The following is a 27,048-nucleotide window of genomic DNA, read 5'->3' on the forward strand; positions in this document are numbered from 1 at the left end:
CCGCGCGCGCAGCCCGCCCAGCGCGCATGCACCGGGCGCGGAGGGAGGGTGAGGTGCCGAGCGTGCGCCGCCATTTTGGATGAGGGCAAAAGGAAGGGAAGAGGGCTGAGAGGAAAATGGCCATTGAGAAGGGCAATTAACGTCTCCCAGCACAACTGCTGCAGTGAATGCTTTTATTTGCCCCAACGTACCTCCTTCCTAGCCCCACAGTTGTAAAGCAATTGCCCCCACATCACAAAGTTGCTGCACCAGCTGTGTTCACTCTCCCTAGGTTTCCCCTTGAGTCCTGTGTTGAAATGAGGCTTCTATCTAGAGCATGGGGCTGTTTTCTTTTAAAATAAAGAAGACCTGCCAGGTCTCAGAAGAGTACGTTCCTTTTTTTTTTTTTTATTGGTCAAATAAATGCAGTACATTTGAAATATAAAAAAATGTATCTGAAAAAAATGTTCCTAGTACAGACTTGCACAGAGCCCAGGCTTTTAGTTAACAAGCCCAATGCCACAGCTGTAGCACCAAGCCTATGCTACCCTGGCCACAGTTTGATTTTCAAGTTGACAAAATACAGTACGAAACCACATCCTAAGAAACTCTGTTCGTTTGTGCCACGGAATACATTGTAGTAATAAATATTGAGCAGTCTCTCTGTGAAGGATTATTTCAGAATAAGAACGTAAATAATCCCAATTAGCACTGAAGCAGTAAGCCTAAAATTCTAGGAGAGGGCAAGAGGTCACACAAGACCTGAATGGCACTATTCTCCACTCATAGTAAGGTATTGAAATGGAATTGCAATAATTTTTCTTAACAGTTCTTCAGTTCAATATCCATTTTGATACACCCCCCTTTATACAACATACTTCAAGTGATCAGAGAGCTGGAAAAATTAGCTTGCTTAATGAGACCATCACCTAAAGGTATGTAAAAGGACATCAGTACACACAAAACTTCCGGTCTTCTCCAAAATTGCCCAGTGTTTAAAAGGCAATAGGTTTCTTTGGACAAATATTCCTCCCTACCCTCCCCCCCATTGCTTAAGTACCACCATAATACATACAAAATAGCACTTCAAAAATTCATGCCTTAAAAGCAAACCATTTAACTAATGTGTCGTTTCTTGGACAGATTGTATGTCTCAGGAGAGTAACTTAAAACATAAGGGTTGAATTTGAGTGACACAGAAAGTAAAAATAATAAGCTTTCCCTTCAGCCTTCCTCCAGAGGATAACCAGTAACAACAGATCATGGTGGTCCTTTGCTGTCTTGTGCAGAAAGACATTCAACTTGTACATGTACTTTAAGCTGTATATACATAATGTGTACAGGGATCTTGACTCAAGCTCCGCGTCACTGCTGACTGAGCCTTTCCTCACAGGACCCCTGAGTTTCTTCCCAACACTGGTGTTTGCTCCACAACTAAGCGAGGAAGGTGACAGCTACTGAAGATGACGGTAAGGAATTTTTCATTTGGACTTCCCAAGACAAACCATCTCTGGTCAGCAAGCGAGTTGACAACGTAACATGATCCACTAAAACAAAGCCACTTATTCTGAAATAAGCCTTCGTTTGGAGCCAGCTTTCATCGGTGAAGTTCTACTGTAACTGCAAGTTAATATGCAAGTTGGTTCTTGAACCAACACATACCAAGTATGTATCTTTTGAAATTACTTTTTCAGGCAAAGGAAGGAACTGGATGAGCAGAAGCTCTGGGAGCACTTACAGAACAGAAGAGGCCTAGCTGCATCAACCCAACTGTAAGAATAAGTTTTCAATAGATGCTGCAGCATGATACATTTGCCTCCTTTGCTGGGCAAGTAAGGGAGTTGGTGTGGAGACAGCTCTTAATGTGCCAAACGTCTGTTTTCTCAAGCACTTTCGGCTGAAAAGCCTTCCATGCAAGGAAAATGGTAACTCTTAAAATCTAGTTACAACTGACATATACCTCCTGAAAAAAAAATCCAACACACATTTGGAAGAAACCCTCTGATAATGCCCAGTTTTTATACTGTACTTAAATTACACAAGTAGAAAAGTTATGCTTATTAATAGTTTAATGTATGAAGGAAACATCCAGATTTCTGAATATGAAGGTACATATCTCACATTAATTTAAGTCTACATAAAGTAGAGCCTCTATACTGACATATTGAAATTTACTTTCTGCTTAGCCATTTGTTATGTAAACAATTGTACATTTATTTGCCATTCTAAAACTTCAGGATCAAGTTTACATAATTTTGCTAAATTTCTGTGTTTGCTCAGAAGCAGTTTACAGTACTAAAACCAACCAGCCAAAGAACAGCTTCAACAGAAAGTTATGTCAAAAAAAAAAAAAAAAACAGGAAAGGAAAGAATAAAGGCTAAGTTGAAACGTATGATGGTGGGGAATGGGCGGTCACAATGTTCACAGAAAAAGGTCAGTTAGTAAGTTCTTCTGCAAAAAGCCTACACACTTCAGTCAAGCACATCAGTAGAATGATCTGGGAGCACATAAACTGTTTCTGCCATTTGTGTTTTCCTCTGTAAAAAAGGAATCTCAAGGCTAGCAAGTTGATCCCACTCAGCCAAGTTGGTTCATATGCACACTGTTCATGTGAGGTGTCCAAGTTCCAGTCCACACCTGAAAAAGAAAAAGAGCTTAACTTAATATCACGTAGGAAATATTTCAGCTCAAAGTATTTCAGAAATCAAAGCCACATTGCAGTGCTTACAATTTCCACTGCACTGGGGTGAATTCTAACGTTGGACAACATAGCAATAAATCATCAAAAAGCTACCCTGATTTACTTTCATCACTTGTTATCCTGCTGCAGTTCAGGTCAGAAAAGGCTTTTGGAGAGGGAAATAGGTTTTTCATCTGTCTGCCGGTACTCATTTCACCTTGGCCACAAGTTCCATCTTGTTCCTCATTTCTACACGGTGCAAAATATACTTTCACCCAGCCCAAATGCTTTCCTCCACAGTAAAACCAAACAAATCAATAATATTTATGTCTACTGGTTCCTCCATTACAGCAACACTGGTGCAATATATATTTTACAGTGTTAGACAGGAAAAATGTATCCCTTTAGACCGAGGGAAGTAAGGTATGCCCTCAAAGCATGCCAGGTCCACTGTCACGGAGAACTAACACAGCTCTGTGCATGTGCAAGATTATTTGTGACCACAACTCCTGAAGACTTCTGGGTTTCAGAACAACAGGCTTTATTTTCTCTTCACCTCAAAGTGTTAGGATGATTAAGAACTTGACTTTGACACCTTGAATTATTTTCTCCCAGTGCATACCAAGCAACGCAGCTCTGGGAAAACTCAAGTGTAACAAAGCACAGCCACCTTTGGGGAGCAAAGGGGTTTGTTATTGTTTTTGTTCAACTAAATCAGGAGTTACCAGATAATCGGCATAAGCAACTTTAGAGCAATACAGAAACTCTGCCCAAACAGACCGACCACCTGCAACAACAGATATCGGCACCCCTGTGGTCTGCCAGAGCTGAAAGTGGTTTTGAGTAATTCAATTGAGTAATACATTTTGAGTAGTTCCCAAGCAAATAATGTCCAGAAATATTTTTGTTTAATAACAGTACAACAGAGCTCAGTGTATAATTAAGAATAAACATGGGGTTTCAACATAAGAACTAATGATAAGTGACTGGCTGAGTACATGAAGGAGGTTTGGGTCAACACCATCCCAGTACCTAAATTACATTTAATCAACATGCTTATAACCAATGCAAGATCAAAGCAACGGCCTGATGATCTGCTTCCTCCCTTTCTGTACCAACTCCCAGCCCAGTGAAGACATCATACCTTTTAAAACCTAGCAACGACCCTTTAGACCAGTCCTGGTCTCATCTGGGACAGAGTTTTCTTCCTAGTAGCAGGTATGGTGCCATGTTTTGGATTTAGGATGCAAATAATGTTGATAGCACACATTTTAGTTGTTGCTGAGCAGTGCTTATGCTAATTCAAGGCCTTTCTGGCTTCTCATGCTGCACTGCCAGAGAGGAGGCTGGGGTGCACAAGAAACTGGGAGGGGAACACAGCCAGGGAAACTGACTCAAACAGGCCATAAGGATATCCCATACCACATGTCATGCTCAGCAATAAAACTGGAGGGAGTTAGCTGGGGGTTGGGGGGTACCTTGGCTATGGAACAGTCTGGCTGTGAGCCATCATCATTGCTTCTTTTGGGTATTTTTTCCCTCCTTGTTTTTCTTTCTTATTAATCTGACTTTACCTCAACCCATGAGTGTTTTTTTTTTTTGTTTGTTTGTTTTTTGTCTACAATCCTCTCCCCCATCCCACTGAGGGGGAGTGAGCAAAGAGCTGTGTGGTGCTTAGCTGTCTGCTGGGTTAAACCATAGCAAGACCTAATGCTGTTTTTGCTTTCTGAGATGGGAAAGCTTACGTAACAGCAAATGAAGGGCTTTTCTCATAAAAGCAACCTGATTGTGTTTTTCCAAGTGTAGAACTGCACAGACAAATCATGATCATCTGAGTAAAATACATGGTTTAGGAATATCTTTTGTGTAAGGACCTGCCTACAACATCATCAAGGAAACTCATTTGCAGTAATTAACCAGGTGTCTACTCTGATTGAATAAGCAGTTTCTCCATATTCAGCTGGAATCAAACATCCTATTTCTCAAGCACAAATACATTCACAGAATCAACTACACTCCTTTAAACTGCATTAACTTATTGATGTTGATTTTTAACTTGGGTGTCAACTTGAGCTTATTTTTGGAGAGACAACTGACATTTACAAGCTGTCTGTACATGCATACAGCACTCAGTGCTGGGAGGGAGGTTAGAAAGAAGAGCAAAGAAATTTAAAGGAATGAGCAACAAGAAAAAACACTAGGTGATTTTCATACTTTCTACTTTTCTGTTTTAATACTTTCTTTCCCTTAATCTAAAAGAAAATGGTGAATACAAGATAAAAAAATATTACCGTCTGAGGCCCATTATTTTCTGTGGAATTTGAAACCATCTTTATCAGCGAGTTCCAAGATGGGTCAGCAGCATGAGGCCCATTAAATATCGGGCCTCCAGTACCATCTGCGATGGGGGCTACTGGAGGAATCATTGCATTCCCATACACAGAGAAAGGCATACCCTTAAGGGGGAGGGAAAAAGCAAGAGTCAGTATGTATTCAGAAACACTACACCCATTAAACATGGACAGTAACAAAAGGGAATTCATGTTAAAGAAATGGTCTTAAAGCAGTAATAAAAAGCCTGAATTAAAGAAAAACCTTTCTCGGCATATATTTATCACATCATGGACATTGTTGACAGATGTCAGCTTCTGCAATACTGTCAGGCCAGTTTGTGTTTTAGCTCATGCCTGCTCAACTGCACAGCGAGCAGTACCTCACATTGTTTATTGCCAGACACACTGAGGTAGAAATCAAGCAGTACTGCACACAAAGTACAAGAGGATCATTACCCCAACTTTTGGGAAGTCCATGTATCCTGCAGGAACGGGCTGATGGAATGTACCGGAAGGCGTTACGATTCCCGTGCTGTCTCTCTCCATGGCTTGGTGCGAAAACACGCCTGGATCAGACATGGGCCTGTGGATCATGTGGCTCCCCATTCCGCTGTGACACCAGTCCACTTTATCTAACAGAATGACACAGCAACAACATTAGCCTTGACACTTGCTAATCATCAGCATCAATGTTTGCACACCACATTTCTAGAAGCGGTATTTGCTCAGTTTACAGTTCGCTTGCATCCATCTATATTAGAACTTGGTTGCATGTGGGATGAATAGCATCTGAAACGGTACCTTAGTTGCTGCTGCGGAATAACTCTGCAAAGTCATTGCAAGGCGTTTTGAACAGTTCCAAATTTGCAGAGGTATCACCTCTGCAATTTTCCTTCAATTGAGAGGGAGACCTGGCATTTGTGCTAACTCTTCCTCCTCATAAAAACTCAATTCCTTGCACCTTTTATACTGAGGAAGAGGTATGCATACTATGAAGGCTATTTGCACCACTTTGTTATCATTCTTTCATGCTTTTTATCATGAACTCAGACATAGAAGTACTTTCAACAAGCAAAAAATGTCTGGTGAACTTGTATACTTATATTCTAATTGCATGAATTCATCATAGGCAACTTAGCACTGTTACTACAAATTGCAAACAACAGGCAACAACAGGCAAACCATTTTTTCAAAATAAAATAAGGAAGTTTGATTGGGGGTGAACACAGAAACTCTTCTGAAGCCATCTTAATTCTTAGCAAGAGAAAAGTCTATTCCATTCTAAACTAAATATCAAATGTTTAAGTACCTGTACAAAGCAGAAACAAAGCAGCAGTACAAAACCAAAGCTATGATACATGAAGGCAAACTTTTATACCTAGAGAACGCATAGAATCTTCATGATGACTAGCCCGTCACTACACAGATGAAGAGAACAGAGGTTAAAAAAAAGCTTTTGGATACAACCTATTTTGCATTAGGGAAAAAAACACGAGAAGAATGTGCACTGTCAGCCTATTAAAACCCTAGGAGATGTTCGGGCTGCTCAGTGAAGCAGTCGAACAGGTTGTTCAGAGAGGCTGAGCAGTTTTCATCCTCAGAGGTTTTCAGGATCAGATTGGATAAAGGCCTGAGCAACCCAGTCTGACCTCACAGCAAATCCAGTTTTGTGCAAGAGGTTGAGATGACCTCTACAGGTTCCAATCCAACATATTCTCGTGACTCTCTCCCCCTCACCCCAAATAAAGAAAAAGATCCAACAATTTAAAAAAAAAACAACACAAAACAACAAACAGGTCTCATGTAATTTGCATCCAAGAGTTATTTGTTGAGAAAAACTGTATGTCAATAATGTAAATTATTAATCAATTGTGAAATACTGAGTTCCACGAGACTATAGTTCAGAGCCTTATTTTAGTAAAAGACAAATAGCGTGACTGGACAAAAAAAAAATGAGAAGGCCTTCATTTCCTCCTCTTCCTAAATAAATCGATCCTCCAGCAGTTCATCCCTGTACAGGATGGTTTTACTTCCCTTGTTATATCTTGTTTTGAGTAAAAAGCCTTCACAACCAAGATGTTTCAAAAGAAGTTTTTCTGTGACCTTGATAAAACAAGACAAATGGATAGCAGGTCAAAGACCTTGCTCCACCTGCCTTAGAAAAAGCACATCTGTAAGATCTTACTTCATCGTCACCTTTCAGCTCCAAAGGAGAATTAGGAAAAGACAATACTGCAGCAAGCTGCAAGCACATGGATGTCTATCAACACAACGTACCTTGATTGCCACCTATACCTTCAAAGGACCAGATTCCACTATGTCCCACTGGAGCAGCTAAGTTGCTCCCGATAACAGATGGAGTAGAAGTTCCAGTTTGTCTAATACGTGCAGACCGCTCAGTCCCAATTGGAACAGGAACTTTTCTGTCCTGAGAAACATTAGTGGGTTTTTCTGATCCCAAGGACACTGCTGAGGGGGTGGGAGATGGCGCTCTTACTCCAGAAGACACTGACTGAGCAGGAGATTCTACAGAAAAACAAGTACATTTAGGAACAGCAGCTAGACCCCCCCACACATTACTATAAGCCTGTCACTTAATGTCAAGCTGTACACCAAAAATGAAAATGACTAGTTTGTTAGTGCCCTATTCATACAGCAGACATTTCAACATAATTTTAACAGTTATACTTGCAAATCAGAGACATTCAACATTTATTTCTTACACAAAATAAGTACCATGCCCTGTCAGCTAGTGGACATGCACTGCAACAGACAGTTTAAAGTCTTAACTAAGCATTACTGTGTATCAGCAATAGAGGATTTGAGCATAGCTGAAATAAACCAAAAAGGTGGTGGTTGGGGTTTTACAGTTGTTTTTCTAATTGTGAGTTGTTCTGTGGGGTTTTTGTTTTCTTTTCATAATCGCCAGTAAAACTGATTAACTTACTCCCTGAAAAAACTGGCTTTTAAGAGTTAATATTTTTATTTCCAGAAAACTCTGCTGCATAGCCAGAACTGCAGGAGCCAGTAATGGAGGAAGGTACCAGAACTTGCCCTAAGCATCTTCCCCTGAAATACATTACACAGTTCTGCTTTAAAAAACATCAAATAACTCCTCACCTGTAGGACTGGCTTTTGTAGAAATACCATTACATGATTTACACTGCTCACACTTACAATAATACCCTCAAACCAAAATCCTTCACTCTTTTTTTGCAAGGTGACTGAAAGAGTGCCATATATAGTAGTAGTCTAGTGCTAATTGCAACAAGAATAAGGAACTCCAGAAGTATGACAAAACCATAGCTACTAAAATTTTCTGATAGAAGTTTTGATTTCTAGCTGCCTGTAAAAAACATCTCAATCTGTGGCTGCCTAAAGGTTTAGAAAATATCAAAAACCCTGAAGTTAAAAATAACCAGAGCCAGAAAAGCCTACCTAAAATAGGCAGTACCAGGCTGTTTTTTTCCTATTAATACAATAGCTTCTCAACTAGTTTCTTGCTGACTAGAACTCACCATTTGATGCTGATGAACATGGAGGCAATAAACTAAGTGGGGAAAAATGTTGTCTGTTAAAATTAGCAGCTGCAGGTGCTCCGCCAAGAGGTGTCCCAGGTGCATATATTTGACCTCCCGAAATGTTTGAGGCAAAGTTACCCAGGTGTGTAGAAGAAGGTGTTACAGGAGCATAGGGTGAATCCATACTGACAATACCTATGAGAGAAATTGGCAGAAGTGACTCCCATTATTGCCAGATCTCTATGAAAAAGGTCTCTCGTGTCAGGGAAAAAACTAGGAAAGAAGGAAAACTTGTACCCAAACAGTTAGGATTTTCTGTTATTATTTTTCAAAGTAATTGGGAGTCTTAAGCTTCATGCTCCACAGATTTCAATAGTATGCATCAATTGTGCTGTACATAAATCACCCATGACTCACGTTACCATGCAGATACCTCGAATGGAAATCAGTTAATGAACACAGTGTGTCTTCTGATGTAAATGGACATCAGAAAGATAACTGTTTCATTATCTTGTAATTTAAATTTTTGTAGGTTCAAGCAAGTGTGATTTTGTACAAGGGAAAACTGAGGTAATACTAAAAATTTGACGACTTTTTCCCATACACATTTCATTTTACTGGAAAACAATTTCTATATATACACCTTGACCAACACTGAAGTGATTGTTTTTCCAATCCAGAGATCCATTTTCATTTGCTTAATAAAAAGGCATCTTATTAAGACCCAGTGGCACCAATTCTACAAGAGCAACTCACCTTAGCTGAGGTGTCCAAACTATAAGCAATACTATCCTCTTAATATTCTCAATGAAGAAATGTAAAAACAAACAGGAATTTTATGACCCAGTGAACAAAAAAGCTTTATGTCCAACTGCTGTGACAGTTGGATCATTTTCCTACTCAAAGCAATTTTTTAAGTTTATTATTTGTAGTCATAGTTGGAAAAAATTATTTCACCACAAACAGACAGAAGAATAAAATAGCACAGCAGCTGCCTCCTCTGCACCACCCCTTATGAAAATCCAACCTTTTCCATCAAGTTCTTCAGGTTATCTCCTATAAACTGATGTGACACTCCCTGACTCTACAGACATTTCCAACCTCACCTCCTGCTCCTACAGGTTTCCAAACTGTTGAGATCGTGGTATTACCATGGTCAGAGCACTGATTTTACTCAGAAACCTGATGGGCATATTCAAGTGATATATAGCATATGCATGTGCAAAAGTCCAAACAAATAAAAAAAAAAAGATACTAAGTTGCCCAAAATTCATGGGTAGTTTCCTCAAGAGCTCCTCAACATTATTATATTTACAGAGCATGGAAAACTAGCTGTTAAATTTCTCAGTTGATAAGTGAAGCTACACTACCAACTCAAAGATCCTACTAAAACAAGCACAGATGGTATGAACTGTGTGTGTACTTTCTGGGAGCTTCAGAACAAATTCTGTGACAACTCCTTGGCTTCTATTTGTGCAGAAGGCTAAAAATCTTGCTACAGAAGTCAGCAAGTCCATGAAAATATTATTTTTTTAAATTGAATTTAGTATTTAAGAGAATACACCTTCTCTCTAAGCCCACATTAAAACAGGGATTTATTTATATTTTAATCAGCCTAACACTTTAAAGAGGGCGTAAATGTTTCTGTAATCTAAGAACAACCAGAAGGTTATCACAAACCAGAATAGTTATTAGCTGGTGGCACAGAAAGAAGGTGGAAACAACAGAAAAGTGTTTTATTATCTCAGCTATTGCAGAAGAGTAGAGTGGAACGGCAAAGAATACAGCTCGACTTTTATCAAGCTCATCAGCTCCTAAATAGTTATGGGATTTGACAGGTGGCACTTAAAAGGAAGATGAACTCAGCTATGCCTACAGAAACAAGAACAATAAACTGTATTAGAGCATGCTTTCATTGCAGGGCAGACAGTGATTTACCACAAATGACCACAAAAGCTGAGGCAGAAAGTATTAAGTCTTTAAAATGAAAACACGCAGCAGTTATTAGAAGAATACATTATGAAGATACAAACACAAAACACAGACTTACCTGAGGGACTTGGAGCTGGCCTCTGTAATGGTGGCCTAAAACCTGGGGCTTTGGAAGTATCAGACTGATGTAAAGGATCTGAATTTGGCAAAAATGAAGACTTTCCTGACAGCATAGACTCTGGCGTTGTCTGAGATGAAACAACAGAACCACCCCAGAAGGCATGAGCAGACGTCGGACTGTTTTCGAACAACGTACTGAAGGGCCCAAATGGTAAAGTAGCACTGAAATTGTTACCCATGGACTTGTTTGCTGGATGGGCTGAACTCTGAGAAGCACTTTGTGTACTTAAGGTAGAAGGAAGCTGCACTGAAGAAGGAACGCTGTGGGGCCTTTTAATGTGATTAACATTGAGGACTGCGACAGAAGAATTTTGCACAGGAGCTGGATTCTTATGGACACCACCAGTTCCATGGACAGGCGGTCTGATGGCAGGGGTTTCCATCTTAGCTGCAGGCTGAGAAGACCCCATTGATGTCTGAGACATGGGATAGGTCATCGGGGCATTTGTTGGACCTGCCACAGGAGCAGATGAGCTTGTTGCCGCTAAATTGGGAGGCACAACCATTCGAGGATCTGGTGCAGGAACCTGAGGTTGCTGAAGAGGGGGTCTTGCCTCTTGCAGAGGAGTTCCCGGAGGCTGTTGATGAACAGGGTGCACAGAAGTACTCCCAGAACCTGTACTGGGCTGCCTACTGCTGGTCGAGCTGCTCGCTTCTACTGCTGGCGGACTACCCACTTCCTGATCAGATGAAGGTGCACCTTTATTCGGAGAGGTCGCTGCACAGTCTGAAGGACTGCTTCTAGAAACGCCTGCCGGCTGTGCAGGAGGAGAAGGGGATGACGGGGAAGATGCAGGGTAGTGTTCTTTGGCAGTAGGAATTGGATATGTGGCATTCGTAGCCGCTGTGCTGGTGTTACTCGCTGTGGTTGTCACCGTGGTTGTCGTGGCATTTGACGTCTTCACAACTGTGACAAAAAGCTGCCTTCTGACTGAAGGTGAACTTGGACTGCCGTTTGCAGAAGAACCAGGCACAGTAGAAGCCACTGAACTTGTTGTAGCTGTTGGACTAGTTGTCAAAGAACTTGCCGAATTCACCTGAGAACCGCTGCTGTTCTGGCTGTTATGGCGAGGCACCATGTGAGGCTTAGGTGAGTTGGTAGCTCTTGCGGGGCTCAGTGGCCTAACGGGAAACGGCCCCCACGTGGACTGAGCTGGTGGGAAAGTACCTCCAAAGTGGGTCATGGGCAACCGAGGTGGACGGATTTGCTGGAAAGTCTGAGCAGCGAGTAAAGCATGTGCAAACTGCGGAGGAGGATATGCTAATGGAAGAGAGACTTGGAAACCAGGCCGCACGTTATTCACTGGATTCTTAATGGTTTTGTGATTGGATGCTGAAGAAATTGCAGGCACGGTGAGCGCAGAGGCAGTCTGAGATGTTGATGAAGCAGCTACGGTGGTCACTTTGATCCCCACGAGAGAACTGTTAGCAGCTGTAGTGGTGGCAGGTGTTGATGACCCTATTTTGGAGTTCGCAGCAGAACTTTTCAAGCGGTTCTTTGGAATAAGTTCATCAATTTCTTTATCTGGGTCCTTAATCAAGGCATTAATCAACTGCGTGGCCTGTCTTGTTGATTCTGTGCCACCCCTAAAGAACAAGAGGAGAGGAAAACGAAAGCGCACATAAAACATTTACACACATTAAAGTACCTCAAGCACAGTATCCAGCCTGTCTTCTGTCATGCTAACAGCAAAAAAACCCTCTCAGGAGTGAGGCTGGCATTTTCTTGCTACTGACTGTTATTTAAGAAGCTCAAGTTGAGTACTCTAATCAAAAAAAAAAAAAACAAAACTGCCTCATTAGAAAGTTTATTTGTCTAAGTATGCCTACATATTTAGACATGCCCAGAACAAGTACATATCCGCCTTCTCCACCTCATCTTCAAAGGTTTCTTTTGCACAAAGGCAAAGTTAGAAGACCCATAGTTCATCTCTGTTTCCCTTCACACCATTTGTCTCCACTAGCCTAAAGCAGCATCTGTTTTTTCCAAGGGACAATCAAGTCAAACCTTTCAATTTTTCTATACAGAAGCATGTTCTGCCAAGAGAAAATCCTCACAGGAACGAACAGATGGAGTGGCCTGCTTACCTTATTGTTATTATTCTATCTCCAGTTTTGTCCTTCTGTTTGTCAATATCTATGTGTGCTCCTGTGCACTCACGTATAGCATTGATGTTGCATCCTCCTCTGCCAATGACTCTGGATATGACAGTTGATGGAACAGAAACCTTCTTGGATCTATACAAGAAGAAACAACATTAGCTAGGAAACACTTCAATGCCATGAAGAAATGGGCAGATTTGCCGCAAGGATATTATGAAGATTAAACCTACATAGCAAAAACTTGTTCTAGGAAGAACTGCATTCACTAGCCCCAGAGAGGTCTACACTAATTAAAATGATCTGAAAAGGGACATGTGAGATAAAATTAGGGGAAGGTTTTGCTTACCTTCTTACAACTTCCTTCCACCCTTCTTCCCTTTTTTGACCACGTTTAGGGCTAGCGATGGTTAGCTTTCCATTTGGAGAAGAAAGGGGAGAAGGACCAGATTTTGTGCAAGTAGACAAGGAATTACTTGTCACTTCACTGATAACTTCAGACAACCTTTAAAAGAAAGGAAATTCTCTCAATACACAGGGTCACAAAGACAATAAGAATGACTTCCTTTTGGCTCAATCTCCAGCCCACCAAAACTTCTCTTTCAGCACAAGGAACACACAAAAATTAGAGTGCACAACCCAGGTTAATAACAACACTGGGTTAAAAGTAGGTTACCATCACCCCCCGTCCCCTAGAAAGAGCTCAAGGATTTACTTGCTTTTTGTAAAGCATTTGTGTGGTGTCAGCACCCACTACAAAGTTACAACATTGCTTATGCAGACTTAAATGATAGTTGTATCCCAGGAACTGGAATTTCCAAGGAATACATTCCTACTGCTCAACACCTTTCAACAAAACACCACAGTTCGTGAAATACCAAGTTATCTCAGTGTTGAGACCTTGGGTTCTGAAAGTACCATACAGTGGCTGAAATGATACTTTGCATTTTAGAACAAGTACTGCTCACCAGCAGTTCAACTTGAGTGTATCCAAATGGGTTTGGGTTCTAGAGCTAGCACAGAGGCCTCTGCAAAGCTCTGTTAATTACACTGATACAGTACAGTTCCTCAAAAGGCAGGAAAGTACTTCTAGACTGTCTCCAGCTCAAACCTTTACATTAAAGCCAGAGTAGCCTTAGGCAAGCCTGGAAGAGGAAGACAGCAAAAAAAAAACAAGCAGCTACCACACAGCACAAAAAGCATTGCATTAAGAGGAGGTGGCTTCAACTGAGATGCTTTCATCTCCCAGTAACCTAACAGTTCTCTAAGTTTCATATCCACAATCATGACTCCCCCTTCAGAGCCTACTACTCAGTTTATAGTCAAACTGCAAAAGTTATTATACTCCTCACGCACTACAGCAAAGACACAGGGCCTTGTTCACTTCCTAACAAATAATTTAAATATGCCACGTCCGCAGAGTTAAGCATGCAACTTGCAAATGTCAGGCAACAACCACTTTAAATAGGCATACATTGTCACAGCAACTTACTTGATAGATGATTTGCCAGTAACTGCTTTCCTCTCATCCTTTGGGCAAGTGACAAGGACCGATGGTTGCTTTTTGTTGCTTTGTGTGTTAGTAACGGCTGTGGAAGAATGATTGTCACTTTTGTGGCTGCTGTTGCTATTGCTGCTTTCATCACTACAGCTGGAAATCCTCATGTTGTCACTATCACCACTTTCGCTAGTACTGCTGCTCTTAGATTCACCATTCACTTTTTCTGGTTGGCCATAGGAAATTGGGAGCTGGTCATCAAATATGATCTGAACGTTATCAGGGGCTACTTTGTTTTTCCTGTTTTTCCTTTTGGAGCTTGTTGTGGTGATGGTATTATTCCTTTTCCCATGAGAACCCGCTAAAGTTGTCCAAGTTGCAGATATACCTATGGTGGTTGTAGTGGTAGCACTAGGAGGTTCCATTGGGACCTCTGGATCATCTGATGGAAGAATAAAAAACCATCACTAATTCAGCTGGCTTGAGAAAAGCCTGTGTGGTTTTGTGTTCCAAATCACACTTGTCATGTCTAATGACTCATTAGCAACCTTAAAAGAAACAAGCAGAACCACTAACTAAGCAAACATCTGTAGAACTAGTATACATGTCATACCATGGAGCCTCTCCCCTGTTTATGGTAACTCATCTAATATTTCTTATCTTGCAACAAATGTGAAACTAAAATCAGACATGGAAGACAGTAACAGAAGCAATTACAGTACAAACCAACATGAAACCACAGAAACAAAGTTGTCAAGTATTCCTTTTTCTTTTAGCCTACCACAGTCATAGAACTATCAGTGAAGACCATTTCTCAGCACAACGTATGAGATGAAGCTTGGGACAGAAAAGAGCTGGTATTTGAATGGATAAAGAAATGGCACACATTTGGAATTTAATGTTGCTTTTTTTTTTTTTCCACCTGACCCAAATTATCATTCAGTTTGTGAGCAAAGGAGTTATTTGGACAAGTTTCAAGTATCGGGACCTGGAAGAAGAAACACACTCAAGTCTTCCCTGTGGTAAACTTAACCAGCAACTCTCACTGAAGCTTCTATCAGCAGTCTCTAGCCACACCAAGACACTGGAGAAGTCATCACGCTCATCTATGGGTTTCACAGAAAATGTAAACACAATGTAAACAAATGCAAAGCTCAGCAGGTCATAAAGACCATATTCAAGTTTTGACAAGAAAAGCCAATGAAATACTGGAAATAGAATCAGATGCATGTTTCACAAACAAGGCAAATGGTTTACATCACCTTCAGCTTTTAGCTTCTCTTTCTCCTGAGCAGCTTGAAGTTCAAAATTCTCTTTGTTTTTTGCTTCTATTTCTTCTAGCTTTCTTCTTTGTTCTTCTTTTTTCTTCCTCCTTTTCTCCTTTCTTTTCTCTCTTTTGGCAGCCAGAGCCAATCTTCTGCTTTCTTCCCGCAGCTACAAGTCAAGCACATTGAACAGCATTACAGGATGGACCATGCATTTCAAGAAATGTAGATGCTTTTTATTTACCAAGAAGCTGAACTTGTGTTTTAAGCTAACACATTTATGAAGCCAAAGCTCAATTACATGATCTATATATATTTCTACACATTTACATCTTCCAAACAGATTGTTCACTCACGTTAACAGAAGGTTAGTGTAGAAATAGAGAACACTGCACAAAATAAGCAAGTTACCTAAAATGATTTTTCAGGATTCTTTACAAAACCTTGTGCATCTCAGCAGTACAGTGCAAACACATGTCCCTTTTAAATATTAGAACATGAAATGTCTTCAGCTAGCTTGGGTACAAAATGTGCACTCATTTGACACTACACTTCTACTTAGATTTTTCTGTAACATTTTTGCTACAGTACGATGGCTTCCAAGAACATGATTAGTCTATTTTGCTTTATTAAAGACAAAACAGGTTTTAGACCTAAAATCCATACTAATGTCACTGGAAAATGCTTACTTATAATGTGTCTGAAAAATATTCTACTTAAAAATCCTTTTTTGGTACAGTACTGCAGAGGAAATTGCGTTATCAGTCTCCTGATCCAATGTATCAGAGTCAGGAAGTAAAGTACAAAGATAACCTTAATAACTATGTTCATCTCTAGACACTCCAACTACAATGATTACAAACACTCCTATAACTCAGTACAGACTTGCACAGATCTTCGGATCTTGAAGGAAGGTGAAACTGGAATTTTAATCAAAAAATATTCACAACTCCAAACTCTTAACTTGCCTTTTCCAAATCCAGCTCTTCTAAAAGAATGCTTGCATTTTTATTGGCTTCAGCAGCCTGTCTATCTTTGGCTTGAACAATTGATTCCATACACAGGTGGCACTTCTTCAGCATCTCCTAAAATGATAAAGTCCAAGAACCTTCTATTTGAAGAAATAAAACGACATGTGTTTGAATATACACTCTCAAGCTTACACTAGTGATTTACTGACTGCTTCATTACTTGCACACGAGAATTTTAAGGGAGAAAAGTTTTGCATTATGCCACTGCAGTACTATCACAAACATCCATGTTTAATACTAAGTTAACCTCTCGTAGGTAAATAAGCTGCAAACGATTCATTCATTGATTTTTTGAATGAGTAGTGACATAGCACCATTATAGAGATGGAATTGATTTTCCTTCCATTCCAGAATAAGACCATAATGCCAACTGCAAATTGTTAAAAGGGTGAAAAAGTAGCCTTCTCCAACCCTATCCCCCATCCCTTGGGAAATATTTCTGTATTACAGTGCTACTCACTAACGTATATTAGTTGGATGGCAGTAAATAGGTTTAAATGCATAGGGTAGCCAGCATCATGCAAATGACCATTGGTCACTGCTACTGGCAATAAAACACATATCAATTTAAACATCTGCCCTTCTTCACCCTCAACATGCTCATAACGTAAATTGAGCCCCATAAAGAAATATTATGGCCACATTTCTCTACCAATTGCTCTCCTTATTTCTATTTCTTATTTACAAAATACTTCTTCGCCCTGGTCATGTAGGCTGAAGGGCCTCCTAATAAGCTGTTTAAAAAAAAAAAAAAAGCTTTACTGTCAAGTATGGTTTCAATTTTCCTTCTTGCACAAGCTTTAATGTAAGCATGAAGCTTCATACTTAAGCTCACTCTCTTGGCAGAAGTTAATTAGCTCTACCTCACTGAAAAAGTCATCATAAATTCAATAGAAACATACTCAACAGGAGGAATTCAGAGCAGTCTGAGGAAAGGACATGGAGAACACTCGAAAATAAACATGAACATTAAACAACACTGCACTTACTACTCCATTCACACCACAAAGGTTTACTAAGTTACAGTGGCTGCGTGCTCCCATTTTTTCCATGCATTTTCCCCTGAACATTTTTCAAAGGAACTTATCGTTTGGCTGAAATTTGGTGTGCCAAGCTAAAAAGTATTCAAAATATCTACTCTAAAGCTGAGTAACAGTACTGTTCCTTCTGAAATATTTTCTTTCTTACAATCTTACCTTATCAGTAATCGTTGCTATGTACCTCATACATTCCGAATCTGATGGAAACTGGTTTACTTCTTTTACTAGGTAGCGCACCACTTTTACATGACCCTAAAAAAAAGAAATGGACAAGTAATTAAAGAATCTGTTCTCAAGTTGATCTTGGTACAACTGTAATTTCATATACTTCTGTATTCTATTTTTGGTAGTTTTCAAATGCCTGGCTCTGGCAACCTACATCTCTAAATTGGAAATGACTGTAAGAATCTACTACAGCACTTGAACTACACTCATGTGGAAAGAATCATCTCAAGTCAAGTTGGACTAAATCAAAGTTAGTTTGTAAAGTGCTCATCCTCTCTTGCGTAAGAATCCAAACCAATTTTTATAAGTGATTTTTCTAGTTCTATCTCATATTCCACCTCTTCACACAAATACATTGCTGTCCATTTTCTCCTCTCTGACCCAAGAGAACCAGACTGTATGATGCCCATCAAGCAAACTTCTACTAGAATTTAACACAGACACTATACAGGTAACATACATACCTGTTTTTGAACATTCAATGCTAAATATTAAAATGACTTCACATTTTTAAAAACACAGTTTGTCAGTTATGTTCTGTTTATTCTCACCATGTACGAATGATCAAGACAATATTAACCAAGACCAAAGCTTAATTTCGCATTCTACCTTTCGAAAGGCTGCCATAAGAGGAGTTATTTTCCTGTTATCAGCAGCATCCACATCTGCTCCAGCTTGAACTAGCAGTTGGACAACATCTAGATGCCCTCCATTTGCTGCCAGCCACAGTGGAGTATTCCCTTTCTTGTTACGGACATCTATGTGAGCTCCTCTGCAAAAACAAACGTGTTCAATCAAAACCGTGAATCAAATTTTAGTTACTTACATCAACTGGACTTGCAAAAAATACATGCAACACCTAAGAACATTAGGCTAATTTGATACCCACTTGAACAGGAAACATGCATCCACAGTGCTTCAGCTTCTGAAATTATATCTTTAGTTTCTCTGATGCTGTTAAGAACCTACAGTTGGCCTAAAAATCATTTTAATTCTCTGAATCTTACTGTTTGTCAGCTGTCAAAAGGTTTGCTAATTACCTCATTAACTCCCATCCATTAGTATACTCAATTCCTCAAAAACTTAGAACAACTTCTGATGTTGCAAGTGCAAGCCAACAGCTGGTGCCACTTCTTGGAAAGTGTCATAACCAAAAGTTGTTCAAGCAACAATGACTCTGAATATGCTTTGTGATCAATCTATCTCAAAAAGAAAATAATAATGTGCACATCTTGTGCTTTTTACCAATTTTACACTGCTATCTAAAATGGAGGTGTCAGGTGTACACAGACCATAAATGTGAACTTCACAAGAAACTGTTTATTTCTGACATTTACAAGTCAGGGAAACAAAAAGAAAAAGCTTAGTCTGCTCAGGCAAACACAAGAACTCGAACACTAAACAGAACTTTCCTTGATCTCTCTCGCTAAATAAAATTATGTAGCTACTAGTGGTCAACAGACAAAACCTTTCCTATTTCTTACTACAGCGTATATTGGAACATACATGTTAGAGAAGAGTACATTCAGGATCATCTTTAAGCAGCACACTTTCAAATACAGAATCACAGAATTCCAGGGGTTGGAAGGGACACAGTACCTGCTAATAAGCAGCTCACAGAATTTGTAGTGCCCTTTGTCTGCTGCAATGGTTAAAGCTGTATCTCTTGAGGAAGGTACTGGAGGAGCATTTACATCTGCACCTTTGTCCAGCAGAACTCTGCCCACTTCTGCATATCCACCAGAAGCTGCTTCCATTAATGGTGTGAGACCAGTCTATGATAAGCAAGCAGAAAAAAACAAGCAATGAGTTTGAAGGAAGTGGGTGGTACGTTCACCTAAGAGCAAGGACTAATTTCTACTTCCAGAAGCACATCTCAAGTTCTGCTATAGAGCCTCTAATTGTTACCTGGCCAAGTGTTTTGTAGGAGCAATCCTCTTCAGCTGCACTGAGAAGAGCTTTCACTGAGCAGCACTTGGGAGGAAAGACACAGTGCACAGTGTCCTTCCACTGCTACACGTTGACAGACACTCAAAACCTGCTGCTGTCACGTTATCTCAGAACCAACACAACCAATCTGATACAGATGAGGATCAGCAAAGTACCACACATGATGTTGTACAGATGATGCAAACCCCATTTCCTACCTTCATTAAGAGATCCTACATAGCAACATCCAGAAAATGCCTGGCCAGGTCAAGGGCACATTACTTTAGCAAGGATACCTACCATAAGAAAGCACTGAACAGCTCCCTCTGAGCTTCTCCTTGGCAATAACTACAAACAGGGGAAAAGGAGAACAGGATGCCACATCTATGGCACGTCTGTGTGTTGTTTTTTTTTCTTCCTCTCATTTTAATTTAGTTTTCAGTATTCTAGTAATTTTTCTACTAAACAGTCTTCCCTGCAATTTCAAAAGCTGGGATCAACAGACAGACTCACAGAAATGCAAATTTCCATTTCAATTCTGTTACCGCCATGGATAGAAGCAACTAGACAGACTAGACCATGAGCACAACAACCTGGATCAAGAATCTTGGCTTTTTGAATTGAATTCTTTTTTATCAGGTTAATGGATTACTTGTCTTCTGCTTGTAAGCACCTGAAGATGAAGTAAGACTTCAGAACTGCTTCTCTTTCACTGAGCTGCATGGAAATAGTAGGTCTTCAAATACAGCCATTATTGTTACATTGTCTTTTTGTCAGTGTCAGAAATACTGAATTGAGCTATAGCTGATGTGGACTTGGCCAGTTCTGTTCACTTCCAAGGGGCGTGCATAAAAGGCAAGGAAGTCATCAGATGACCACAGTGAAGTCAAGACTTTCAAGCATATCTTTCTGGAGATGTATTTGGTTCTTACCTTAGCTCTGTGTTCCACATTAGCTTTTCTATCAAGTAGCAGGCTAACCACTTCAGTTCTCCCTTGGAAACAAGCTAGAGTCAGTGCTGTATTTCTATTGGTCTCTATCTGGGCATTTATATCAGAGCCCATGTCCAGTAATAACTTCACAGCAGCAGTGTGCCCATTCATGGCTGCCAACATTAAGGGAGAAATGCCCAATTTGCTACCAGTTCTGAAAGAGGAGAGAAAAAAACCTTGAATCAATCACATATCTGAAATGACTTGAACAAAAAGAGTGAAAACAGAGTACTTAACCAAGACTGAAAGTCTACAAAGCAACTACTACTGAAATAACAAAAGGTTCTTGATAGCAGCTTTGGACAAATACTTCCATTTATATGATAACAGGTATGTTGCATTTTAATTGCTGTAAATTCCAAGGTCTCTCTTATCACAAGCTTAACTTTTGCTTTAATGTTTTGACTTGTACAGTGCATGGCTGAGCTATTTTCTCCCATTCAATGGATGCAAGAAGCATTACATAAATGCAAACACACATAGACAATCTTTCCTTAAAGTAGGCATCAGGAACAAAAACCTGCTCTTATTTAACCCAGAGGTAATTTCAAACCGGAAGGCAAACCAGAGCAAGAAGAAATATTTCTATCTTGAATAAAGGACAATTGATAAAATATGATATAGGACAGAAGTTATCAAAATACAGAAGAGGGAGATGGAAGTTAAGCAAGCATTAGAAAAATCACAATCAAAACCGTTCCTTCCTACCTGAAGCCTAATACAGGTAAGATAATACATTGCTTGCTTTCATGTAATAAACAGTAATTTGTTCTACTTAGTTATCAAGAAAGCCTTTGGGGAAGGGTAAAGACCATGAAGGAGCAGTGAAAAGGAAACTTGCCTGGAATTGATTTCTGCCCCAGCATTTAGCAGAATCTTGATAATGTTCACATAGCCACCAGAAGCAGCGAGGCTTAAAGGTGTGTAATCGGAGACATTCCTGTGTTCTTTGTTTGCCCCTCGAGCTAGCAGCAACTCCACCACCTGCAGTGTTTTGAAAAATAACATCTTGTTTTCTCACAAACTTGCAAATCTGACACAAATCTATCCACGGCTTTTCAAAACCTAAATATACTGTTGACATCTCCCAGAGAGAAAGCATTTTTCACAGAATCACAAAATCATCTAGGTTGGAAGAGACCTCCAAGATCACCTAGTCCAATCTCTGACCTAACACCAACAAGTCCTCCACTAGACCACATCACTAAGCTCTACATCTAAACGTCTTTTAAAGACATCCAGGGATGGTGACTCAACCACTTCCCTAGGCAGCCCATTCCAATGCCTCACTTGGGATACATTCCAATGTATCACTTGTTCCACTTTCATCCTGCAAGCATAAAACGTGTTTTGATTGGTCCTACAGAGCTGAAGCCAAAAGCTTTTTCATTACAAAACTTTGACTTGAAATCAGGTAATTGACATCTTCTGAATGGCAATAAAGAGCCTAAAGAGCTAGCAACTTTTAGTAACATTTTGTCTAAGGAAGTAATTATCTAGCAAAACCACAGTATTCTGCATCAGGTTCTATAGCTTTCTTTGGGGCCTTTGCAACCCAAACAGAAGCATTAACAGAAACACACACTTGAAATATGTAAACAAAACAAAACAAAAAAGTTATTTGTTTCTGATCACGTGTTCTAATTTTCTTCTGATGTCACAGAACACAGTATTTCTGATAACATTAAAAAGACTTCCCTTACATTTACTTCCGATCAATCCTTTGAAAAATGATTTGGTATTATCATCATTTTTAACTGTAGAGATCTACAATACACTGATAGCCTATGTCCTGTGCAGAATCAACTAGCATGTTCCTTTGGCTCCTATACGAAGCCCAATCATGCCTAGCTCTAGCTTCTCAACAGGAACATTCATCCCATTTACTTTCCTATTCATATCTAATTAAGCTAGTAAAAGCCCTATAACTAGCCCCTAGTTATAAGGTCTGTTCAGAGCTCTGGTCCAACTTATTAAAATAGAAAAATAAATTTATCACACATATTGCAATACACAACTTGAAAAATGTTAAGCTCTTCACATCTTTTTTTTTTTTTTTTCAGAAAAAAAACATTACAAAACATTATCCACAACCTGCTTTTGAAGACTTAAGTTTTACATCACCTCTTGTCTCCCTCCCGAACAAGCCAAAGACAAGGGAGTGTCCTTGGTTCTCTCCGACTGGGCTTCAATATCAGCTCCATTATCAAGTAAAATTTCAACAACACCCACATGGCCTGCTGTGGCAGCCAAAATAAGTGGAGTAAATCCTAGAATGAAAAAGGATGTTTGAAGAATATGCATTCATAACTTCAGGTTAAGTGACATATGTTAAACTATTAAAAAAGCAAGCCTAAAAGCTTTGCACAAAGACTACATGTATTGTGTATTTATTTACTGGGGTACACTGGAAGACTAGAATTGGTCTGTACTGCCATAGCAAAATACTTACCTTTCTTGTCCCTGTGTTCAATATTGGCTCCTCTCTCTAGCAGTGTTTGCACTAGTTCTTCATGGCCACCGGCACAAGCAAGTGTTAATGCGGTGTCATGATTACTCTCAGTCTAAAAGAAACAGACATCATATACAAGATAAATAATTCCTTTTAGGGTACAAACTCTGTTATAAGGCCTAATAGTCAAAATATGACTGTATCTACAACAAAAACTTTTTGTAACCTTAAGGCCCATCTACTGATCAAGTACCTCAGTTTACTTTTGTGTTCAATTTCGTAACGGGATTCCACTACTCAAGTCAACTCTGTTGGGAGATTTATGAACACCTGACAAGAACTGAGATTGCTTAAAAACAAATTTCATCAGTGAGAGCATAGTTTTAGTTTTGACTTACACTATTATGACCCAAGATAACCAAGCCCAGTACTGATAAGCATTGTTGTCTACCAAGGAGGCACATCAGGTTACGGCAGGAGCAGCAGTCTCCTGCAGAAACCAGGCCCATTGCCATGAGTGGCTAAACTAGCTAGAACTGGTTTCCCAGAGACTTCTCTCGCTAAACCACAATAATCTCTCGTTGCAATCCACAACAATCCACCCTCCATCTTATTCACCCTGCCTGTATCTCAGCCGTAACATCTTAACCATGTTACGTACAGTCTAAAACCACGCAAATATATATGCAAGGTACTATGCGCATTTTTTTTTTGATGGCCAGCTAGCTGCAATTCAATATAAAGTAGTAGCTTTTAAAGTTATCTTCTATAAATATACCTTCTCTATAATTAGAAAGGAGAATGCTCATATCCTCTTGCTAAAACAAGTACAAAAATGATTGTTTCTTTCAATACTTTTATGCTTCTGACAAGCTTAGTGATCACTGGCCACCAAGTTAAAGCACAACTGGGAAAAGCAGTGTACAAGTTGTAAATCTTGTTTTTGTCTTCAGAAATCACGCCCCAAAAGTATTTAGAAGAAAAAGAAATACGAAGTGTTTGATCATTCAATGACTTTGCCTTTTGTTCAGCTACAGCACTGAGGAAAGTGGGTTGCAACTCTCCAGAGAGTTATGCTGGCTTTCCAAAAGCAGCTAATCAAGTCTCTAGAACCCAATTCATTATACAACAGCGCTGTTTACTATATATGAATTATTCAGGATACAGAGGCAAAACAGCTACACATCTATGCTGCAGTGCCAATGGCAGGCTTACCTGGGCATCAATATCTATAGCAGGGTAGATTGGTAGCATGGCTGAAGGAGAAATGATAGGACTTGGAGTTGGCGTCTGAGGCTGGGAGACAGAAGTTGCAATGCTGTGGGTAGGAGTGTTTGACATTGCAGATGCTCTTCCACTCACTGCTGTTGAACAGAATAATTACACTTAGTAAAGGCAAAAATTTTACCTTGCATTTTTAATATGACCGTAAGCAGCCAGTGGGACCAAACTCCCACCAACGTAACTCCCCAAATACTTTACTATTCACAAATGCATATTTTCTACATGTTTATCCCAATCTTTGAGCCCTCAAATCTTTGAATTTATCAATTAGAAAAAAGGTTAACTATATCAGATCACCAAAGAAATACATAAGTATCAGATTGTCATGTTTTCTAGATGCCCACTACAGAATAGATGTACTTTTTTTTTTTTTAAATATATATATCAAAAATCTTTCCTACAAGTCATTCATTATTTGGACCAGGAGTTACATACCTTTAAAAGCTGAACTGTGAAACAAGTCAAATCAATGGTTATCTATGCTTTTTTTTTTCCCCCTTAAAACAGCTTAAGGATTCCCACGTAGAAGTGCAACTACCTCCCCCACACCCACCACCTTCCCCAAACATCACAAAAAAAGCAGCAGAGCTAGCACCAGGATGCTCACATGGCAGAACTTGTTGAAACTAGTGAAGTAGAAGCTTCTTAACAGCCATTTTGCAGAGACTTTGGTCAAAGAGGTTAGGACAAGCAAAAGGTAATACCATTTTACAGTTGATGACAGTATATCGACATGACACAAAATAGCACCAACCGCCACACTTCCCTGAAATTCATTTCATACATATAACGATTGCAAGTACCGAGGTAACTTGATACTAAAACAGCCTTTGGGGGAAAAAAATCCAGTTTTCCTTAAAGGAATTCAGTGCTTTCTCTTCATGATTTTTCTCCCATATTTTTACAAGTCTTTATCAGGTATGATCAGCAAAAGGAGAAAGTGAAGAAGTGCTATACTATTCTCCTCTCAAGCTCACAAAAGGACCTTTAACTGCAAAAATGAAAGAAATATGGTTTACACATTGTCCACACTGATTGAACACACAACACTGAGTAACCTTATTTCAGTATTCCGTAATGCCCCTTTGCTTTATCCCCAACTTTTGGGATCACATTTATTTTTCAAATAGGTTTAGTAATCAGCTGCATCCCAGATTACCACCCATGGCTACTTGCTCTAAAAATTAGTTAGAAGGGATAAACATTTTCAACAGATGTCACAAAAATTTTACCATAACATGCCTATCATGCCAACTCCCTTCTCTGCAAGGCAGCTGTGTTTTGAATCCATTACTAATTTGATTTCTGGACTTCCTATAACAAATCCCAGCAAAAAAGCTAACAAATGCCATTGAAAGGAAACAAAAAACAAAAACAAAAAACTTACTTATGGCATAAGAAACATGCCTAACCTTATATTTAAGACTATAACAAGACCCAACCTCCGTTGATGTTCCTATCAGATCACCTTTTGTTCTCATCTTATGAGAAAAAAAATCAAACTAGGTATGGATTAAAAGAAAAATGCAGATGCCGAGCCAAAGTTGACTTATGTAAAGTCAAAAACTGTGGCATACAGGAACTTCGTATTGTACAGAGCTAACTCAAGTCTCATCTAATATTATTCAGCAGAGAGCCTACTTTAAACTCATCTGTTTTCTTATGCTTGTTGTAAAGAGATATAACCTCATTAATAACACAGTAGCCCATTTGTTTCATAGAAAATAACAATGTTTGAACTCTTGTTCTCATATTTACACACATGGCCATAATGAGCAATTGTGGAGGAAAAAAAAGAATAAATTTGCCTTTCTCCAAGATCTAAGAGAAAGCTCTATCAGCTTAAAACAGTAATGGAATGAAAAAAAACACAGTTCTTTACTCTCAGATCTGGTCCCAAGGGACCAGAAAAAGATGGTAAAATGAACCCATGAAAAATGTGAACCCCGCTACAGTAGCACAAGGGATTTCTACAGCTGTTAAGGATTACCACTAGAACCCCAATATAGGGGCTGGGGAGTACGCGCTGTGTTACGCACTGCATTACAGGAGCCACTGCTAAAACTATTAGCATTTTTTAAAAAAAATAAGAAAAAAATCAAGCTAGTTGGGCAAATCAATTCAGGTAAAGCCTCTTATACCAACTGTGTTGCACTGGAAGGAGAGGGCAGGGGGAAAGAGGTGTTTAAAAGCCAAAACCTCGTTCCCCAGAGAAGAAAACCTTTATTGTACAATCCATATGCAAATGTTTTTATGAATGCTAGCAGAAAAGACCATCAATATGCATGGTGGCTTACAGTTCTCACATTAAATATATCTCAAGTGTGCTTCAGAAATAACTCACAGATATATAAACAGTTCATATCCCTGAAGTACATTTCACTGAAGTATTGTTTTTTATGGCTAACAACTTGGATTATTTTTCTTTAAATATCACCTATGCAGAGTTCTTACTTTTAACCTACATGCCAAGTGCAGTAACTAGAACCTTGACTGTGTCCAAACAGAAATATTAGATGTTCTCAATAAACCAAAAGGTTTTTACACCAGTCTTGAGCAGTGAAATAAGAGTAACCAACTAACTTTATCTTGAAATAAGTCTAAAC

The 27,048-nt window shown here is 39.4% G+C and overlaps 1 protein-coding gene across 6 annotated transcripts in view; it reads right to left on the reverse strand.

Annotated features, from left to right (window-relative positions):
• Positions 1 to 2,030: 2,030 nt before the first annotated feature.
• The window catches only part of ANKRD17 (ankyrin repeat domain 17), an 85,563-nt gene continuing 60,545 nt past the window's right edge, over positions 2,031 to 27,048 (reverse strand). For 3 of the 6 annotated variants that reach the window (XM_084517869.1, XM_084517873.1, XM_084517872.1), the window contains 19 exons: positions 24,374 to 24,522; positions 23,159 to 23,270; positions 22,831 to 22,976; positions 21,548 to 21,690; positions 20,647 to 20,860; positions 19,385 to 19,560; positions 18,395 to 18,557; positions 17,717 to 17,812; positions 16,458 to 16,574; positions 15,487 to 15,658; positions 14,219 to 14,666; positions 13,076 to 13,231; positions 12,715 to 12,864; positions 10,565 to 12,213; positions 8,512 to 8,709; positions 7,271 to 7,519; positions 5,450 to 5,625; positions 4,952 to 5,116; positions 2,031 to 2,617 (listed from right to left, as the gene is read on the reverse strand). In XM_084517869.1, the coding sequence (XP_084373995.1) occupies positions 2,558 to 2,617; positions 4,952 to 5,116; positions 5,450 to 5,625; positions 7,271 to 7,519; positions 8,512 to 8,709; positions 10,565 to 12,213; positions 12,715 to 12,864; positions 13,076 to 13,231; positions 14,219 to 14,666; positions 15,487 to 15,658; positions 16,458 to 16,574; positions 17,717 to 17,812; positions 18,395 to 18,557; positions 19,385 to 19,560; positions 20,647 to 20,860; positions 21,548 to 21,690; positions 22,831 to 22,976; positions 23,159 to 23,270; positions 24,374 to 24,522 (4,739 nt within the window). In that variant the 3' untranslated portion in view covers positions 2,031 to 2,557. The remainder of the gene's footprint in view (positions 2,618 to 4,951; positions 5,117 to 5,449; positions 5,626 to 7,270; positions 7,520 to 8,511; positions 8,710 to 10,564; positions 12,214 to 12,714; positions 12,865 to 13,075; positions 13,232 to 14,218; positions 14,667 to 15,486; positions 15,659 to 16,457; positions 16,575 to 17,716; positions 17,813 to 18,394; positions 18,558 to 19,384; positions 19,561 to 20,646; positions 20,861 to 21,547; positions 21,691 to 22,830; positions 22,977 to 23,158; positions 23,271 to 24,373; positions 24,523 to 27,048) is intronic. The other 3 variants (XM_084517870.1, XM_084517874.1, XM_084517871.1) reach the window with 2 other exon arrangements.

The sequence above is a fragment of the Aythya ferina genome, assembly GCF_964211825.1.
Source record: "Aythya ferina genome assembly, chromosome: 4".
Taxonomy (NCBI): Eukaryota; Metazoa; Chordata; class Aves; order Anseriformes; family Anatidae; genus Aythya; species Aythya ferina.